Below are 22,123 nucleotides of genomic sequence, written 5' to 3'. Positions count from 1 at the left end.
AAAGTTTATTGAGTGTAAAGGAAGTAAAGGGAGAAGTGAGAATATAAGAGTAAGATAAATATAAGCCCCAAGAGATACCACACCCCAACAGAAGAGGGGTGTATACCATCTAGGTTCAAACAAAGGAATGTGTTTCCACACTTACTTGCCCCTTTCAGAACAATTTTTAAATTCTCATTTCCTGCTTGGGGTAAAAAAAAATTCTATCATTTTCTTTCAGAAAAAAATGAAACAGTTCTAATCATCTGCCTGTCTGCACATCTCTGCTTGTCTACAGACCAATAGACACATATATGGCACTATAACTCTCAGACAGCACCAAAAAATCAGAATTACAAGTAGAATTTTCAGTGTTGGTAATCATATAAAGGGGCTGTCCAGATGGTGCTAGTGATAAAGAATCTGCTTGCCAGTGCAGGAGACATGAGACCCGGGTTTGATTCTTGGGTTGGAAAGATCCCCTGGAGAAGGGCATGGCAACCCACTCCAGTATTCCTGCCTGGATAATCCCATGGACAGAGGAGCCTGGAAGGCTACAGCCCATGGGGTCACACGGAGACGAACGTGACTGAAGTGACAGCATGCACACACGCAATGGTTTAAAGAACACACAGTAAGAAAACCCTGGGTTTGAATCAACAGTTGTAAAATAACAATCACAAAGCAGCAGTTCTAAAATACAGTACAATTTAGCTAACCCCATTTTGCTTCATTTGCAAAACTAAAATGTTATTCACAGCTGTCTTTTAGGTTGTTGGGAGAATTAAGATAATTTATGTTGGAATGCAGTAAGTGCTAAAAAATAAAATCAAACTTTGTTGATTGCTATTATTATTAGCACTATAGTTACATGTCTAATACCTAATAGAACCAAGGAGATGATTAAAATTCACCAGAGGAATTCAACAAGGGGGGAAAATCCTCAAAGTCTTAGTTCTGTAGAGTTACAGTGTCCCTGCAGAAGTGTCAACCACTCATAGACCAAGCTGCTTAAAAGCAGTCAGCACCATTTCATAAACTTACTCAGTTTTAGTAGTTTTTGAGGATTTGAACTCTTCTTCTGACAAAGGGCAAGCAGACCAGAGTGTGGGTTGTAAGCGGGATGGTAGGAGAGATGGAGAAGGAGTCTTTCTGTTTATGTATCAAAAAGTTGAATTGTTTAGGATGAATTTGATTGGAAGTTGTCTGCTTGGGAACAGAATCCCTGCACCGTATATGAGTTGCTTCTCTCCCTTTCAAATTATTTCCCAGTATTTCCTCCTACTCACAAATAACAGGATCACTGATTAATTCATTAATTCACTCATCAGTAATTGTTGAGCACCTATGTACTAAACACTATACTATGTTCAGTTCAGTTCAGCTCAGTCGCTCAGTCGTGTCCAACTCTTTGCGACCCCATGAATCGCAGCACGCCAGGCCTCCCTGTCCATCACCAACTCCCGGAGTTCACTCAAACTCATGTCCATCGAGTCAGTGATGCCATCCAGCCATCTCATCCTCTGTCGTCCCCTTCTCCTCCTGCCCCCAATCCCTCCCAGCATCAGAGTATTTTCCAATGAGTCAACCCTTCGTATCAGGTGGCCAAAATATTGGAGTTTCAGCTTTAGCATCAGTCCTTCCAAAGAACACCCAGGACTGATATCTTTTATTTATTTTTTTAATTTTATTTTATTTTTAAACTTTACAATATTGTATTGGTTTTGCCAAATATCTAAATGAATCTGCCACAGGTATACATGTGTTAGAATGGACTATGTTAGGTACTGGTAAAACTGGCCATTTTTACATAATAAATATTCTCTAATTATTTAATGTGTACTTGAGAACAGTTTATAAATGTTGGATTCAAAAATTCCATGTCAGATAAAATTTCTTAAGCTGGTCATTGTGTTAACCAAATCTTTTGAATCTTAATCATAACTATTTGTTAGCCTTGTTGTTTCAACAATTGAAAGAGATGATGACATCTCCAGCTATAATGGTAACTTTGTCAATTTCTCACTGTAATTCTTTTGAATTTTTCCATACATTTTTATATAGTTTATATATTTACAGCTTTTACCTACTATCTGAAAGGAGAGTATTGCTCTGAAAACTTTCATAAGCCAAAAAATGGCATAAAGCAAAAAGTACCCCCCACTTTGCAAAAGTTTGCCTTATACCACTTTACTTTTGCCAAAAACCTGTATTAGTACATTTTTTGTTAACTGAAAGAAATACAAAGAGAATTTTCACTTTTACAAAACAAAAAAAAACCTTATTGAGGTAAAAATTGTTAGGCAGTCAGTGTAGAAGTCAGAGCTGTGGTTCTTTTTCTAATTCCTAATTTCAATTTTAATTTTCATACACAAGCATTTTGCTTCATTAAAAGCTATATTTACTCCTTCAGTTTCCAGGCATTCAAAGGAATGCCTCCCTGGTCTGGAGGGTCATAAAACATTCAGACCCAGGACAAGACAATCACTAACTGCTGTCCAGTTTATCAAGGAGGAAAAACTCCAGGTAGGCAATTAGCTCCTAAACACACATCTAGCCCCTCAATAATGGTCTGGGTGTCTTGAGAAAGGGTCAAGGGATGACGTTGCAATGTCTAGAAAAAACTGAGAAACTGGAGGATCCAAGAAAGTCATAAAAATGACAAACTGAGTATTGCAACATTTAAACTGATTTGTCAGAAATTATGCATATCACATGTCTAACTCTGAGCCAACCAAAAGTGAACAGATCAACTCTAATAAAGATATAAAAACTGAGGTTATTCCTGCCTTTGGGAGCTCTCTTCACCCCTTCTCAGTATCCATGCTGAGGGCTTTGTATCTCCATCCTTTAAAACAAACTTTGCATGCATGTGTGTTTGCTGAGTTTGAGGAGGAATTCATTCTTTAACTCCATGAACAGAACCCAGTTTCCCGTTTCATTATCGTGCCAATATGGATGTTTATTAAAAGTGAAGTGGCATAATATGAACTTTTGGAAAGCAGAAGATACCTGTTCAAATACAAGTGTATATACTAGTAAATATATGGTGGTGGTGTTGGAGAAGACTCTTGAGAGTCCCTTGGACTGCAAGGAGATCCAACCAGTCCATTCTGAAGGAGATCAGCCCTGGGATTTCTTTGGAAGGACTGATGTTGAAGCTGAACCTCCAATATTTTGGCTACCTGATGCAAAGAGCTGACTCATTTGAAAAGACCCTGATGCTGGGAAAGATTGAAGGCGGGAGGAGAAGGGGATGACAGAGGATGAGATGGTTGGATGGCATCACTGACTCAATGGACATGGGTTTGGGTGGACTCCAGGAGTTGATGATGGACAGGGAGGCCTGGCGTGCTGTGGTTCACGGGGTCACAAAAAAAGAAAAAAATATGATATGCTGTTATACTGAGTAATGTAAAATATGTGTACACATATATTTGGTATGAACACATAAATTAAATCATATTTTCCCAAGGGCTGACTATATTGTAATTATGTAGTGAAATCTATAAATCTACCTTATCTGTATTGATTTTTTTTCCCCAAAACTCTATTTTAAGCTACACTATTATGTGAAACCCTGTACCAAGTTCACAGGACAAAAATCTCTGGAACTGACCAAGCCCCATAGCAACTGTTGCCACAACCCTCCAGTTCCCTGACCCCATATTAGGTAAAATACCCACCCTACTACCTATCCTATAGCATCCTAACCAATCACCTAATGCCACCATTTCATTAGGGACTTTCTCTGTCTTGAGGTTATAAAAATTGGCTACCAGCCTGCGAAAGCCTTTTGGCTCTCCCTTGAGCAGACCACCTGTTCTAATCTTGTCTCCCAGTCTAATAAACCTTATTCTCCTCTCATTCTGCCTCATGTCTGGAAATTCTTTTCCAGCCCATGCACGGACCATGACATATATATCTATGTATTCAACCTTTAAGTGACTTTATGTTTCATGTGTATTTTGTAAACAACACACAGCTGGATTTCTTTTTAATCCAAATTGAAAAAAATTATCTCCTGACCATTTATGTACCTATTTTATGTATACATTTTAGCTTGATTCTTCCATCTTACTTCATTAGAATTTGTAACACATAGTATATGCTTTCTTCTCCTTTCTTGTCAGTTTCTTTAAAAATCTTTATCTTCTTTTTAAGAACAAATGCCTTAGAGAATTCTCATATTCTCTGGTGCCCCCAAACTCCAACCCTACCACATTGACATACTTCCTGCATTCTTCTCTTTTTTTTTTTAATTTTATTTTATTTTTTAACTTTACAAAATTGTATTAGTTTTGCCAAATATCGAAATGAATCCACCACAGGTACACATGTGTTCCCCATCCTGAACCCTCCTCCCTTCTCCCTCCCCATACCATCCCTCTGGGTCGTCCCAGTGCACTAGCCCCAAACATCCAGTATCGCGCATCGAACCTGGACTGGCATCTCATTTCATACATGATATTTTACATGTTTCAATGCCATTCTCCCAAATCTTCCCACCCTCTCCCTCTCCCACAGAGTCCATAAGACTGATCTATACATCAGTGTCTCTTTTGCTGTCTCATACACAGGGTTATTGTTACCATCTTTCTAAATTCCATATATATGCGTTAGTATACTGTATTGGTGTTTTTCCTTCTGGCTTACTTCACTCTGTATAATAGGCTCCAGTTTCATCCACCTCATTAGAACTGATTCAAATGTATTCTTTTTAATGGCTGAGTAATATTCCATTCTGTATATGTACCATGGCTTTCTTATCCATTCATCTGCTGATGGACATCTAGGTTGCTTCCATGTCCTGGCTATTATAAACAGTGCTGTGATGAACATTGGGGTACACGTGTCTCTTTCCCTTCCGGTTTCCTCAGTGTGTATGCCCAGCAGTGGGATTGCTGGATCATAAGGCAGTTCTATTTCCAGTTTCTTAAGGAATCTCCACACTGTTCTCCATAGTGGCTGTACTAGTTTGCATTACCACCAACAGTGTAAGAGGGTTCCCTTTTCTCCACACCCTCTCCAGCATTTATTATTTGTAGACTTTTGGATCGCAGCCATTCTGACTGGTGTGAAATGGTACCTCATTGTGGTTTTGATTTGCATTTCTCTGATAATGAGTGATGTTGAGCATCTTTTCATGTGTTTGTTAGCCATCTGTATGTCTTCTTTGGAGAAATGTCTATTTAGTTCTTTGGCCCATTTTTTGATTGGGTCATTTATTTTTCTGGAGTTGAGCTGTGGGAGTTGCTTGTATATTTTTGAGATTAGTTGTTTGTCAGTTGCTTCATTTGCTATTATTTTCTCCCATTCTGAAGGCTGTCTTTTCACCTTGCTTATAGTTTGCTTTGATGTGCAGAAGCTTTTAAGGTTAATTAGGTCCCATTTGTTTATTTTTGCTTTTATTTCCAATATTCTGGGAGGTGGGTCATAGAGGATCCTGCTGTGATGTATGTCAGAGAGTGTTTTGCCTATGTTTTCCTCTAGGAGTTCTCTTTTGTTCTGGCTTTACTTATTTATAAGACATCTAATGAAGGCATTTGCTCACACTTACTTTTTTTTTTTTTCTGGCTGCCAATATTTTTTAGATTTATTTCCTTTCTTATTGAAAAGCTCTTCCCAAACAGTTGTTGATGAGGGATTTTGTGTTGCAAAACTAGTGAAACTTTGAATATTGAGAATTGTTTTGATTTGTTTAACTATGTTAAAATGCATACCATAAATATAGCCATTTTTAAACACAGGCATATCTCATTTTATTGTGATTCACTTTATTGAACTTGGAAGATATTGTGTTTCTACAAATTGCAGGTCTGTGGCAACCCAAGTTCTAGTAAATCTATCCACACCATTTCTCAACAGCATTATATTTAAATTAAGGCTTGTTTGGGCTTTCCTTGTCACTCAGCTGGTAAAGAATCCTCCTGCAGTGCAGGAGACCTGGGTTTGATCCCTGGGTTGGGAAGATCCCCTGGAGAAGGCAAAGGCTACCCACTCCAGTATTCTGGCCTGGAGAATTCCATGAACTGTATAGTCCATTGGGTCACAAAGAGTCAGACACAACTGAACGACTTCAAAGCAAGTTTACTGTTTTTTAAAACTAATATAATGTTATTTTTACAGTAAACCACAGTATAATGTAAACATAACTGTTATATGCACTGGGAAACCAAAAGAAAAAAAAAATCATGTCACTTGCTTTATTGTAATCATCTGAAAACAAACACACAATATATGCAGGGTACACTTGTATACAATTCAAGAGTGTTAAGTATGTTGACTTTGTGCAACTAATCTCCAGAACTCTTTTCATCCTGCAAAACAGAAACTATACCAATTAGGCAATATTCCTTTATTCCACCTCCCCCCAGATTCTGGCAAATACCAGAAAGCACTAATTTCTGAGTGTAATCATACACCGTTTGCTATTCTGTGGCTGATGTATTTCACTTAACATAAGGTTCCCAAAGTTCATCCATGTTGTAGCATGTGTCAAAATGTCCTTCTTTTTAAGATACAGTTATTTTCCATTGTATGTGTATATGACATTTTGTTTATTAATTTATCTATTAATGCACACTTGTATTGTTTTAGCCTTTTGGCTACTGTGAATAATACTGCAGTGAACATGGGTGTGTAAATATTCCCTTAAGATTGTACTTTCACATCTTGAGGTATATGGGTATATGCCTAGAAGTGGAATTACTGGATCATAATAATTTAATTTTTAAGTGTTTGAGGACTCTCCATACTGTTTTCCATACAACTGTACTGTGGAGCCCTGTACTAAGGTCACAGGATAAAAATCTTAGGAACCGACCAAGCCCCATTACAACTGTTGCCATGAGCTTCCATATCTAAACCAGCCAGTTCCCTGGCCACACATTATATAAAATATCCACCCTTCTATCCATCGTATAGCATCCTAACCAATCACATAATGCCACCATTCGAGGAGGATTTTTTTTCTTTCTTGAGGCTACAAAAATGGGCTGCAAGCCTGTGAAAGGGTACACCATCTCCCACTCTAATACACTTTATTCTCTTCTCATTCCAACCCACATATGGACCACAACATGCACTCTTTTACATTCCCACTGATAGAGCACAAGGATTCCAGTTTCTCCACATCCTCACCAACAATGATTATTTTCTATTTTCTTTGTGTGTGTGTGTGTGTGTATATATATATATATATATATATGGCAGTCATTCTAATGAATGTGATGTGGTAATTTATTGTATTTTATTTTAATTTGCATAATGATTATTGTTATTAAGTGCTTTCTCATGTGCTTATTGATCATATAGCATCTTTAGAGAAAGATTTATTTCAAATTTTTCATATATTTTCTAATCAAATTGTTTGATTTTTCTCATTGAATTATAAGAATTTTTACATATCTGGATATTAATCCCTTTACAGATATATAGTATGCAAATACTTTTAAAAATTCTATATGCTTCCTTTCCACTCTGTTGACTGCTTACTTTAACACATAGAAGTTTTTAATTTTGATGTTCTCGGATTTATCTATTTTGTTGTTGTTGTTGTTTGTTTTTGACTACACACTGAATGTCACATAAAAGAAATCATTGCCAAATCCAATGTCATGAAACTTTCCCCAATGTTTTCTTCTGAGAGTTTCATAGTTTTAACTCATGTTTGGATCATTGATCAACTTGAGTCAATTTTTGTATATGATGTAAGTAAGTATTCAGTTTAAATCTTTTGCAGGTGAATATACTTATTACTCTGGAGAAGGCAATGGCACCCCACTCCAGTACTCTTGCCTGGAAAATCCCATGGATGGAGGAGCCTGGAAGGCTGCAGTCCATGGGGTCGCTGAGGGTCGGACACGACTGAGCGACTTCACTTTGACTTTTCACTTTCACGCATTGGAGAAGGAAATGGCAACCCACTCCAGTGTTCTTGCCTGGAGAATCCCAGGGACGGGGGAGCCTGGTGGGCTACCGTCTATGGGGTCGCACAGAGTCAGACACGACTGAAGTGACTTAGCAGCAGTAGCAGTATACTTATTACTCAACACCAGTTTAAAAAAAAAAAAAAAAAAACTGTCCTTTCTTAATTAAATGATCTTGATAACTGTGTCAAAAATAATTTGACCATATATGTGAGGGTTTATTTTTGTGCTGTCTGTTTTATTCCATTGGTCTGTTCCATGTATGCCTTTATACCAATACCACACTGCTTTGATTAAAATCAGGAAGTGGGAGACCACCAAATTTGATATTCCTTTCCAAAATTGCCTAGGCTACTTGGAGTTCTTTGACATTCTGTATAAATTTTAGGATGAATTTTTCTCTATCTACAAAAAAAAATGACATTGGTATTTTGGTAGGGGTTATATTGATTCTGTAGATCACTTTGTATAGTATTGACACGTTAACAATACTAAGTCTTCCAATCAATGAACACATGATAGCTTTCCAAGTATTTGTGACTTTGATTCATTGCAGAAACAGTTTGTAGCTATCAGTATATATGTTTTTTGCCTTTTAAGCTATGTTTATTTCTAACTACTTTATTTGTTTTTTAAGCCATCATAAATTGTATTATTCCTTAATTTATTTTTTAGATTGCTATTGTATAAAAATATATTGATTTCTGCATGTTTTCTTGTCCTGAAAATTTGCTGAATTCATTCATTAGGTCTAATAGTGAAATCTTTAGAGTTTTATGCATATAAAATCATATAGTTTTGAGTTGTTTTTTCTATATGTTATAAGGTAGTGTTCCTTTCCTTGTTTGCATGTGGATATCTACAATCCCCAACAAAATTTGTGAAAGAGACTATGCTTTATCCAGTGTATATTCTTGGCACTCTTGTAAAAAATCAGTTGGCTCAGTTGACTGTATATTCATGGGTTTATTTCCATGTCTATATTCTGTTCCATTTTTCTGTATGACTGTCTTTGTGCCACTACCATACTGTATTAACTATTAGCACAGTTTGTAATATATTTTGAATTCTGGAAATGTGATACTTCCAGCTTTATTTTTCTTTTTCAAAATAGTTTTGGCTATTCTGGGTCTTGTGAGATTTCATATACATTTTAGGATTTTTTGTTTTAGTTTTTGTGAAAGATGCAATTGAGATTTTGATGTAGATATCATTGAATCTGTAATTTTTAGTAGTATGGACAATCAATGAACACAGGATATCCTTCCATTTATTTGTTTCTCCTTTAATTTCTTTTGTCAATATTTGCAGTTTTTAGTGTACAAGTGTTTTGTGTACTTGGAAAAGTTTATTCCTAAGCATTTTATTCTTTCCAATGCTATTATACTGAGATTGTTTTCTTAATTTCCTTTTGAAACACTTTGTCTGTAGTTCAGGAGCTCCGAAGAGCTCCAGTACCATAGTACTTTAGATCTCAGCACAAAGACTACAGTGAGAGCAAAGTGATATATAAGAAATGATTTATTAGAATAAGATGCTTGTGAGATTTTCTCCAAGCTAGGCTTCAACAGTACATGAACTGAGAACTTCCAGATGTACAAGTTGGATTTAGAAAAGGCAGAGGAAGCAGAAATCAAGTTGCCAACATCCATTGGATCATAGAAAAAGCAAGAGAATTCCAGAAAAAACATCTGCTTCATTGACTATGCTAAAGCCTTTGACTGTGTGGATCATAAGAAACTGTAAAAAATTCTTAAAGAGATGGGAATACCAGACCACCTTATCTGCCTCCTGAGAAATATGTATGCAAATCAAGAAGCAACAGTTAGAACCATGTTGAGGTCCTTTAATGGACCAGAACTTGGTGGTCCAGAGTCGACGATAAGAAAGTAAAGGAGAGAAAGAGGCTTATATTCCTTGGTTTACACAGAAAGCCAATAAAGCCCCTGCATCGGGCTTGCTCTGTTCATGAAGGCCTCAGGCACCCTCTCGATGGGGTGAAGGCACAGAGCACCTTCTCAAGAGGGTCTTAGAAGCCCGGGCAGGAAAGTGAACTCAGAGAGCCTCTGTGCTCCAGGGGATCAACCTGAAAAAGAGAGAGAGAGAAAGAAAGAAAGACACGGGGACCAGAGCTCTGATGGAGCAAAGGTGTTTTAATCAACATGGGGTGGGCATATATACCATCTTACAAAGTAGTTATTCTCAGCAAAGATAAAGATTAAAATTCCAGACTTACAAAACATACGCAATCCATATTAAAGAGAGAGATTTGTAAACAATCACTTTTACCGTATGGTTCACAAGAAGGAAGAGGGTACTTACCACCATATAGAAACGCTAATCAAGGAAATGCCTGGATTCCTCAGTCCTTGGAGAGGCTTGCCTCTCTTCTTAATTCCTGAATATTCAGGAATTAATAAGAAGCAGAGAATTCCTGACAGATCCAAAACAGCACACAGGAAGCCTCCTGTTAGATGCTTCCTGACAATTCCCCCTATTTTATTGTATTTGTAAAATGAAATTTGATTTGTATCCAGTTGTAGGCACTATGATTATAATGAATCAAGAGTAACACAATATTGAAGTAATCTGGAAGCAAGTCCAACCACGGGACCTTCCTCCCAGGGTCATTGGAGATTTACTGCTAACTACAAATTACGTAGAGATCAAAGAAGCAAAAGGGAATAATTTCTTAAAGAGATAGAGGAGTTAGGACAAGTATATAGTTTACAATTAATACAAATTACAGAACGTAAAGTCTTATTGTAAATTTCCTATGGCAATAACAAAAGGAAGTGGGACATAGGCCTGAATAACAGATGACTGATTATGAAAATAGTTACTATGACCACGACTGGCCCCTGTAAAATGTCCGGTCCAAGTTCCAAATTTTTCGGTGCTCGCAGCCCAAATGTCCCATTGTTTAGGCCGAAATGTCCTATTGTTCGAGGAGGAGGGGGTGTCATTCCACCGTCAAGTCAGCCAAGAAGTCCTTTGTCATGGTAATGTTTTATTAGTAACCTTTTTCATATTGTTTTTTGTTCTTTCCTTAACTCTTTCCCTAAAGTTTCAGTAGTGTAAACATGGTTCATAGTAAATAACCCAAGCAGTTTCCGAAGGTCTTCTTTTGGAGGCAGGATGAAAACTCAAGTTTGTCAGCTGACATTTATGTGTAATTTCCCTAGGCCCCTGCACAAGGGAAGGACTTCATATCCTAAAGAAATGTTAATTAGTTTTCCCTCCTCCCCAGAGTGTGAGGACCCTTTAAAGTATAGAGTCATTAGTTGAAACGATTGGTCTGCTCTCTGTCCATTCAACCATCTATAATAAAGGGAGGGTTGGGTATTAGTCTGAGCTCGAGCGGGGTGAGGTACAGGCCAAAAGACTAAGCATTGCCAGGAGAATGTATTCAGGACTCCGAGGCAATCCCTGCTGAGAGACCAAATTTTCAGCTCAATTAGTAAGGGTTTTTATTTGTCCCCAAGTGGGAAGATCATAGGGGTGATACCTCCAAGGGCAGTGCTTTCTGGAGATCTTTAGAGCAGACATAGCCCGTATTGGAATTTCTTCTTCCTGGGGTTCTTGTTTCATCTCCATTTTGAATGACAGGGGCCCCCTTGGGTAAAATCTTAAGAAGAGGTTAAACAATTTAAAACAAATAAAGCTGTATTAACAATAGTTATAGGTTTAGAAAATATGTTGGAATCTAGTAAAGTCTGCTTTAGATAAGGAAGACAGTACTGTACCTGTGTATTCCCTTTTTAAATTTTTTTTTATTTGTAACTTTAGTGTGTGATGTGTTTGACTATGTCTTCTGTCTGAATTATAAGGAATATCTGTAATATGTATAAGGGGAAAAGATTGTAAAAATTGTTTAAAGTTTAAAGTGTCTCGAAATATAGGCAGGGTATAACATGTTGTGTAGCTTCACCACGAAGAGGTGTGGCCCAGATAAAAGAGAAATTTGTATCTATACAAACGTGTAGGAAAGAAAATGGAGAAAGTTCAGGGCAATGAGTTACTACATCCATTTGTCATAGTTCATTAGGTTGTAAACCGTGAGGATTGATACCTTGTGCAATGGGTCGAAGATGTAGGAGTCTACAAGTAGAGCAATTACTAATAATTTCTTTAGCTTGGCGGTATGGGATTTTCCATTGCTGGTGTATGGAGCCAGCATTGTTATGGAACAGATCATGCTGTTCCTCTGGAGTAGCAAAAGAAATCAGTTTATGAGCTTGTTCATTATCATAAGTCATGGGGCCCAGAAGACAAGAATGCGTTCTAATATGTGTAATATAAATGGGAGAATTGTGGTTTTTAACAACAGATTATAGTTTGAAAAAGAGTTGTTGAATAATAGGTTGATTGGAGTTTATGGTGGAGGTTTCTATATTTTTTAATACAAAAACAGAATATATAGAGTCAGAGACTATATTAATGGGGTAAGGATGTAGGCAAATAACTTAAATAAGAGCACATAATTTATTTCATTGAGCAGAATGAAATTTAGTATAAAAGACTTTATATTCTTTAAGAGACCAGAATGAAGCTTTGGCATTTTTAGTCCCATCTATATAAAAAAACCTCGGCCTGTGGTATAGGCTGTGAGCTGATAATGTGAGAAATAATAAATTCAGTATTTTTGAAGAAATTTCACAGCTTACCAGAAGGATAATGAAATGAAATTTCTCCAAAATATTCCAGAAAAGCTATTTGGAAATCAGTAGAAGTTTGTAAAGCATTCTCAAATTGAGATTTATTGATAGGTATTACAATTTAATGAGGATTGGAGCCAATTAGAGTTTTAGTCCTATTTTTTCCATTGATAATGATTAGAGCAATTAAATTAAGGTAGGGTGTAAGTGACTTCATTCCCCTAAAACGGGTATAGATCCATTCTACTGGGTGTTCTTGTTGGGCAAGAAGTCCTGTGAGAGAATGGTGAGAGGGAGTATAAACAATTCTAGAGGTAAATCTATTTTGATGTGAGTAAGAAATTGTTTCTGTAATTTATTTAACACCAGAGTTCCTCTCGTGCCTCTTGAGAAAGTGAACGAGGGCTATTTAAATCAGGATCTCCTTTTAAGGTATTAAATAGGTTATTCAGCTGATAATTAGCAATGCCTAAACAAGGTCTAATCCAATTAATATCACCTAAGAGTTTTTAAAATCATTTAAGGTTGATAATTTATCAGTACAGATCTGAGTTAGTTGGGGAGTAATGCATTGCCTATTAACAATGAACCCCAAGTAATGGTAAGGTGTAGAGGTTTGAATTTTTTCAGGGGCAATGATTAGAGTTTTTAAAGCATAGTTGAGCTATATCAAACATGTGTTGAGTTTCTAAGATAGATGGAGCCAAAAACAATATATCATCCACATAGTGAATAACAAGAAAATTAGGAAATTGCTTTCTCACAGGCTCAAGGGCTTTGGCTACGTAGTACTGATACATGGTGGGAGAATTCATCATCCCTTGTGGCAGTACAGTCCATTGGTACCATTTATGAGGTCCAATATGATTAGGATAAGGGAGAGAGAAAGCGAATCTCTCTAGTTCTAAAGGGTGTAAAGGTATATTAAAAAGCAAACTTGTACTTTTCCTTAGCAACTATGAAGTGTCTTGTATATTAGCATTTTATAGATGGGTGAATATATTTATTATATTATATTATAATATATATTTATTATAAATATAAATATATGTTTATATTTATATATATCAATATATTACACATTATATATTTATTAATAGTTTAAAATCTCTTTAGTTTTTCTGTCAGAAACTTTTTGTAAGAGGAAGCTAATGTTTAGTAATTAAAGTTTTAAAATCTTATTTTATTTGGAAATGACCTAGCTATTTAATAAACTTTTATTATTTAATTGAGTACAACTCTAGAAATTTAAGTTATCCCAAACTTAAGAGATTATAGTAGATTATAATAACAGATTATAATAGATTGTTCTATTAAAATATAATTATTTTAATAGTTTATCTAAAAGTTTTTATCTCATTTATATATTTATATATGTGTATATATATATAAAGAGTTCATAATAAAAGTATTATAAAATGTTGATGACTTAAGATGTCTTTTTTTTCTCTTTTTTAATTTATTTTACTTTATTTTTTAACATTACAAAATTGTATTGGTTTTGCCATATATCAACATAAATCCGCCATAGGTATACACGTGTTTCCCATCCTGAACCCTCCTCCCTCCTCCTTCCCGGTACCATCCCTCTGGGTCGTCCCAGTGCACCAACCTCAAGCATCCAGTATCGTGCATTGAACCTGGACTGGCAACTCGTTTCATATATGATATTATACATGTTTCAGTGCATTTCTCCCAAATCATCCCACCCTCTCCCTCTCCCACAGAGTCTAAAAGACAGTTCAATACATCAGTGTCTCTTTTGCTGTCTCGTGTACAGGGTTATTGTTACCATCTTTCTAAAGTCCATATATATGCATTCAGTTCAGTTCAGTTCAGTCGTTCAGTCGTGCCTGACTCTTCACGACCCCACGAATCCCAGCATGCCAGGCCTCCCTGTCCATCACCAACTCCTGGAGTTCACCGAGACTCACGTCCATCGAGTCAGTGATGCCATCCAGCCATCTCATCCTCTGTCGTCCCTTTCTCCTCCTGCCTCCAATCCCTCCCAGCATCAGAGGCTTTTCCAATGAGTCAAATCTTTGCATGAGGTCGCCAAAGTACTGGAGTTTCAGCTTCAGCATCATTCCCTCCAAAGAAATCCCAGGGCTGATCTCCTTCAGAATGGACTGGTTGGATCTCCTTGCAGTCCAGGGGACTCTCAAGAGTCTTCTCCAACACCACAGTTCAAAAAAATCAATTCTTTGGTGCTCAGCCTTCTTCACAGTCCAACTCTCACATTCATTCATGACCACAGGAAAAACCATAGCCTTGACTAGACGGACCTTTGTTGGCAAAGTAATGTCTCCGCTTTTGAATATGCTATCTAGGTTGGTCATAATTTCCTTCCAAGGAGTAAGCGTCTTTTAATTTCATGGTTGCAGTCACCATCTGCAGTGATTTTGGAGCCCAAAAAAATAAAGTCTGACACTGTTTCCACTGTTTCCCCATCTATTTCCCACAAAGTGATGGGACCGGATGCCATGATCTTCGTTTTATGAATGTTGAGCTTTAAGCCAACTTTTTCACTCTCCTCTTTCACTTTCATCAAGAGGCTTTTTAATTCCTCTTCACTTTCTGCCATAAGGGTGGTGTCATATGTATATCTGAGGTTATTGATATTTCTCCCTGCAATCTTGATTCCAGCTTGTGTTTCTTCCAGCCCAGCATTTCTCATGATGTACTCTGCATGTAAGTTAAATAAGCAGGTGACAATATAGAGCCTTGACGTACTCCTTTTCCTATTTGGAACCAGTCTGTTGTTCCATGTCCAGTTCTAACTGTTGCTTCCAGACCTGCATACAGATTTCTAAAGAGGTAAGTCAGGTGGTCTGGTATGCCCATCTCTTTCACAATTTTCCACAGTTTATTGTAATCCACACAGTCAAAGGCTTTGGCATAGTCAATAAAGCAGAAACAGATGTTTTTCTGGAACTCTCTTGCTTTTTTTGATGATTCAGCGGATGTTGGCAATTTGATCTATGGTTCCTCTGACTTTTCTAAAACCAGCTTGAACATCAGGAAGTTCACGGTTCACGTATTACTGAAGCCTGGCTTGGAGAATTTTGACCATTACTTTGCTAGCATAAGGGATGAGTGCAATTGTGCGGTAGTTTGAGCATTCTTTGGCATTGCCTTTCTTTCTCAAGATTGCTTTGACTATTCGAGGTTTTTTTTATTTCCATACAAATTGTAAAATTATTTGTTCTAGCTCTGTGAAGAATACTGTTGGTAGCTTGATAGGGATTGCATTGAATCTATAAATTGCTTTCGGTAGTATACTCATTTTCACTATATTGATTCTTTCAATCCATGAACATGGTATATTTCTCCTTCTATTAGTGTCCTCTTTGATTTCTTTCACCAGTGTTTTATAGTTTTCTATATATAGGTCTTTAGTTTCTTTAGGTAGATATATTCCTAAGTATTTTATTCTTTTCTTTGCAATGGTGAATGGAATTGTTTCCTTAATTTCTCTTTCTATTTTCTCATTATTAGTGTATAGGAATGCAAGGGATTTCTGGGTGTTGATTTTATATGTTGCAACTTTACTATATTCATTGATTAGTTCTAGTAATTTTCTGGTGGAGTCTTTAGGGTTTTCTATGTAGAGGATCATGTCATCTGCAAACAGTGAGAGTTTTACTTCTTTTCCAATTTGGATTTCGTTTATTTCTTTTTCTGCTCTGATTGCTGTGGCCAAAACTTCCAAAACTATGTTGAATAGTAATGGTGAAAGTGGAAACCCTTGTCTTGCTCCTGACTTTAGGGGAAATGCTTTCAATTTTTCACCATTGAGGATAATGTTTGCTGTGGGTTTGTCATACATAGCTTTTATTATGTTGAGGTATGTTCCTTCTATTCCTGCTTTCTGGAGAGTTTTTATCATAAATGGGTGTTGAATTTTGTCAAAGGCTTTCTCTGCATCTATTGAGATAATCATATGGTTTTTATTTTTCAATTTGTTAATGTGGTGTATTACATTGATTGATTTGCAGATATTGAAGAATCCTTGCATCCCTGGGATAAAGCCCACTTGGTCATGATGTATGATCTTTTTAATGTGTTGATGGATTCTGATTGCTAGAATTTTGTTAAGGATTTTTGCATCTATGTTCATCAGTGATATTGGCCTGTAGTTTTCTTTTTTGTGGCATCTTTGTCAGGTTTTGGTATTAGGGTGATGGTGGCCTCATAGAATGAGTTTGGAAGTTTATCTTCCTCTGCAATTTTCTGGAAGAGTTTGAGTAGGATAGGTGTTAGCTCTTCTCTAAATTTTTGGTAGAAATCAGTTGTGAAGCCATCTGGACCTGGGCTTTTGTTTGCTGAAGATTTCTGATTACAGTTTCAATTTCCATGCTTGTGATGGTTCTGTTAAGATTTTCTATTTCTTACTAGTCCAGTTTTGAAAAGTTGTATTTTTCTAAGAATTTGTCCATTTCTTCCACGTTGTCCATTTTTTGGCATATAATTGCTGATAGTAGTCTCTTATGATCCTTTGTATTTCTGTGTTGTCTGTTGTGATCTCTCTATTTTCATTGCTAATTTTACTGATTTGATTTTTCTCCCTTTGTTTCTTCATGAGTCTGGCTAACGGTTTGTCAATTTTATTTATCCTTTCAAAGAACCAGCTTTTGGCTTTGTTGATTTTTGCTATGGTCTCTTTTGTTTCTTTTGCATTTATTTCTGCCCTAATTTTAAAGATTTCTTTCCTTCTACTAACCCTGGGGTTCTTCATTTCTTCCTTTTCTAGTTGTTTAAGGTGTAGAGTTAGGTTATTTATTTGACTTTTTTCTTGTTTCTTGAGGTATGCCTGTATTGCTATGAACTTTCCCCTTAGGACTGCTTTTACAGTGTCCCACAGGTTTAGGGTTGTTGTGTTTTCACTTTCATTCGTTTCTATGCACATTTTGATTTATTTTTTGATTTCTTCTGTGATTTGTTGGTTATTCAGCAGCGTGTTGTTCAGCCTCCATATGTTGGAATTTTTAATAGTTTTTCTCCTGTAATTGAGATGTAATCTTATTGCATTGTGATCAGAAAAGATGCTTGGGATGATTTCAATTTTTTTGAATTTACCAAGGCTAGATTTATGGTCCAGGATGTGATCTATCCTGGAGAAGGTTCTGTGTGAGCTTGAGAAAAAGGTGAAATTCATTGTTTTGGGGTGAAATGTCCTATAGATATCAATTAGGTCTAACTGGTCTGTTGTATCATTTAAAGTTTGTGTTTCCTTGTTAATTTTGTGTTTAGTTGATCTGTCCATAGATGTTAGTGGGGTATTAAAATCTCCCACTATTATTGTGTTATTATTAGTTTCCCCTTTCATACTTGTTAGCATTTGTCTTACATATTACGGTGCTCCTATGTTGGGTGCATATATATTTATAATTCTTCTATATTCTTCTTGGATTGATCCTTTGATCATTATGTAGTGACCTTCCTTGTCTCTTTTCACAGCCTTTGTTTTAAAGTCTATTTTATCTGATATGAGTATTGCTACTCCTGCTTTCTTTTGGTCTCTATTTGCATGGAAAATCTTTTTCCAGCCCTTCACTTTCAGTCTGTATGTGTCCCCTGTTTTGAGGTGGGTCTCTTGTAGACAACATATATAGGGGTCTTGTTTTTGTATCTATTCAGCCAGTCTTTGTCTTTTGGTTGGGACATTCAACCCATTTACATTTAAGGTAATTATTGATAAGTATGATCCTGTTGCCATTTACTTTATTGTTTTGGGTTCGAGTTTATACACCCTTTGTGTGTTTCCTGTCTAGAGAATATCCTTTAGTATTTGTTGGAGAGCTGGTTTGGAGGTACTGAATTCTCTCAGCTTTTCCTTGTCTGTAAAGCTTTTAATTTATCCTTCATATTTGAATGAGATCCTTGCAGGGTACAGTAATCTGGGCTGTAGGTTATTTTCTTTCATCACTTTAAGTATGTAAGACATGTCTTAATTAGATTAGCAAACAATTATATTTAAATTATATTTATATTTAAATAAACATTATATATTAAACATTTTTCAGTTCATGTGAATTTGAATTTAAATAGCTCATTAACTTCATATTATCTAAAAACAAAGCTGGTATATCGATGACAGCACTGCCAGATGTTGAGGGTTTCAGGTAAAAGATGGAATTTGCCCCAGGTTTTTGTTGAAGGGTACCTGGGGGGTCCCTGCTTGGAGTTTTCCGGAATAGGTTTTCTTTCAATGTCAAATTTAGACTTACAATCTTTGGCCCAATGCATTTCTCTATGGTAGCAAGGCAGATTTGTGGAGGTTTTTTATTTTTATTTTTATATATTATTTCTTTTCTTTTCTTTCTTTCTTTTTTTTTTTTTTAGCTTTCTTAGGGCTGTCCCTTTTTAAATGGTTCTTATTTCCACATGTAAATCATCCTTTATTTCCCTTTCTTAAGGCAGCAGCTATTGTTTCAGCTACCAATTGCATCTTTTGAGTTTCTAATCCTAGATTGCGACAAGCCTTCAAATAATCAATAATAGTTCGTGTCTCACGAATTGGAGCTATAGCTTTTTACATTCCTGATTTGCATTTTCATAAGCAAGTAATTTCTCTAGTTGCCTTTTGGCTTCTTCTCCAATTACAGTATGGGAAATAGCAGTTTCTAATCTAGCTAAAAAATCAGCATACGTTTCATTAGTTCCCTGAACTTTAAATAAGTGATGAAGTAAAGTAGAAAAGTGATGGGGCTTTCCAGCTGTATTACCCATGTCTTAGTACTTACCAGCCTCAATAGGCCCTGGGGTCACTCCATCCAAGAATCTGCCTATGTGTACCAAGTCCCTGTTCTGGGCGCCACTTCTTGAGGTCTTTTAATGGACCAGAATTTGGTGGTCCGGAGTCGACGATAAGAAAGTAAAGGAGAGAAAGAGGCTGATATTCCTTGGTTTACACAGAAAGCCAATAAAGCCCCTGCATGGGGCTTGCTCTGTTCATGAAGGCCTCAGGCACCCTCTCGATGGGTTGAAGGCGCAGAGCACCTTCTCAAGAGGGTCTTAGAAGCCCAGGCAGGAAAGTGAACTCAGAGAGCCTCTGTGCTCCAGGGGATCAACCTGAAAAAGAGAGAGAGAGAAAGAAAGAAAGACACGGGGACCAGAGCTCTGATGGAGCAAAGGTGTTTTAATCAACATGGGGTGGGCATATATACCGTCTTACAAAGTAGTTATTCTCAGCAAAGATAAAGATTAAAATTCCAGACTTACAAAACATAGGCAATCCATATTAAAGAGAGAGATTTGTAAACAATCACTTTTATCATATGGGTCACAAGAAGGAAGAGGGTACTTATCACCATATAGAAACACTAATCAAGGAAATGCCTGGATTCCTCAGTCCCGGGAGAGGCTTGCCTCTCCTCTTAATTCCTGAATATTCAGGAATTAATAAGGAGCAGAGAATTCCTGACAGATCCAAAACAGCACACAGGAAGCCTCCTGTTAAATGGTTCCTGACAGAACCAGACTTGGAACAATGGACTGGTTCCAAATTTCCAAAGGAGTAGCTATATATTGTCACCCTGCTTATTTAACTTATATGTAGAGTATATCATGTGAAATGCTGGGCTGGATGAAGCACAAGCTGGAATCAAGACTGCTGGAAGAAATATCGATAACCTCAGATATGGAGATGACACCACCCTTATGGCAGAAAGCAAAAAGGAACTAAAGAGTCTCTTGATGAAAGTGAAAGAGGAGAATGAAAAAAGCTGGCTTAAAACTCAATATTCAAAAAACAAAGATCATGGCATCCAGTCCCATCACTTCATGGTAGATAGATGGGGAAACAGTGGAAACATTGAGAGATTTTATTTTCTTGGGCTCCAAAATCACTGCAGATGGTGACTGCAGCCATGAAACTAAAAGACTCCTTGGAAAAAAAAACTATAACCAACCTAGACAACATATTAAAAAGCAGAGACATTACTTTGCTCACAAAGGTCCATCTAGTCAAAGCTATGGTTTTTCCAGTAGTCATGTATCATTGTAAGAGTTGGACCATAAAGAAAGTTGAGTGCCAAATAATTGATGCTTTTAAATTGTGATGTTGGAAAAGACTTGAGAATCCCTTGGACAGCAAGGAAATCAATCCAGTCCATCCTCAAAGAGATCAAACCAGTCAATCCTAAAGGAAATCAGTCCTGAGTATCCACTGGAAGGACTGATGCTGAAGCTGAAGCTGAAGCTCCCATACTTTGTCCATTGATGCAAAGAACTGACTCATTGGAAAAGACCCTGATGCTGGGAAATATTGAAGGCAGGAGGACAAGGAGATGACAGAGAATGACATGGTTGGATGGCATCACCGACTTGACAGATGTGAGTTTGAGCAAGCTCCAGGAGTTGGTAATGGACAGAGAAGCCTGGTGGGTTACAGTCCTTGAGTCAGACACTGCTGAGCAACTGAACTGAGCTGAGATTTACAAGGGGCTTCCCTGGTGGTTCAGGTGGTAAAGAATCTGCCAGCAATGTGGGAGACCCAGGTTTGATTCCTGAGTTGGGAAGCTCCCTAGGAGAAGGGAATGACTACTCACTCCAGTATTCTTGCCTGGAGAATTCCATGGACAGAGGACCCTGGTGGGCTACAGTCCATGGAGTGGCAAAGAGTTGGACACAACTGAGCAAATGGGCAAGAAATCCCACACCTGAAAACTTAGTGGGCTACAGTTTAATAATCAAAGGAGAGGTGGGCAGGGGGAGAACTTTGTCTTTCTTGAATAGATATCATGTTTCCATCATGAACTCCTCCTCCAGGTTGGGCAAAGGAGTTTTCTCCCTACATAGTCAAACTAGGTCAGTCCACAAATTAGTTTTTTGTGTGTGCAAAGAGCATGTCCTAAGGATCGCTAACTTATTGAGCTCACTGGGCAGTAGGTGGGTCTCATACTACCATTGTTTTATTGTTTGGGGACATGTCTTACGTTTCAATTGCATGGTTATGTTGCTAAGCAAGCCTGCTTGGTTTTGTTGTTAAGCAAACCTTCTTTCTTGAGTAATCATTAACTTACAAGGGTCTCTGAATTTTTTGTTTATAATCTCCTAGTGGGATTAGCTATTTAATCATCTGTTTTTCCCTTCACTTTGTCCCTATCACTTTTTGGATGGTTCATTCTTATTATGTAAAAAAGAGCAACTGATATCTGTATGTTAACTTTGTATCCTTTAACTTGACTGAATTTGTTTATTAGTGCTAAGATTTTGGCGGAGTCTTTAAAGTTTTCTATATATAGGGCATCTGCAAACACAGGTAATTTTCTGGCTTCCTTTTTTACTGTGAATGGATTCTTTCTTTTTTCTTAATTGCTCTGGCCAGGATTTTCAGTGATATATTGATGAGAAGTGGTAAGAATGAGCAAACTTCTCTTGTTCCTGAACTTAGAGAAATGTTTTCAGCTTTTGGACATTAAGCATGAAGTTTAGCCATGGGATGGTAATATATGCCTTTATTATATTGAAGTGGTTTTCTTCCATACACAATTTGTTGAGAATTCATGAAAGGGTATTGAATATTCCATAAATTTATGTATTTATTGAAAT

At 36.9% G+C, this 22,123-nt stretch overlaps 1 protein-coding gene across 1 annotated transcript in view; it reads right to left on the bottom strand.

Annotated features, from left to right (window-relative positions):
* Positions 1–11,255: 11,255 nt before the first annotated feature.
* LOC113882693 (interferon-inducible protein AIM2-like) overlaps positions 11,256–22,123 on the bottom strand; it is an 83,023-nt gene continuing 72,155 nt past the window's right edge. Inside the window, 3 exon segments of the mRNA XM_027525734.1 lie at positions 11,256–11,339; positions 11,419–11,538; positions 11,983–12,115. Coding sequence (XP_027381535.1) covers positions 11,256–11,339; positions 11,419–11,538; positions 11,983–12,115 — 337 coding nt within the window.

The sequence above is a fragment of the Bos indicus x Bos taurus genome, chromosome 3 (genome assembly GCF_003369695.1).
Source record: "Bos indicus x Bos taurus breed Angus x Brahman F1 hybrid chromosome 3, Bos_hybrid_MaternalHap_v2.0, whole genome shotgun sequence".
In the NCBI taxonomy this organism is placed as follows: domain Eukaryota; kingdom Metazoa; phylum Chordata; class Mammalia; order Artiodactyla; family Bovidae; genus Bos; species Bos indicus x Bos taurus.
This window is presented reverse-complemented; position numbering and strand designations above follow the sequence as displayed.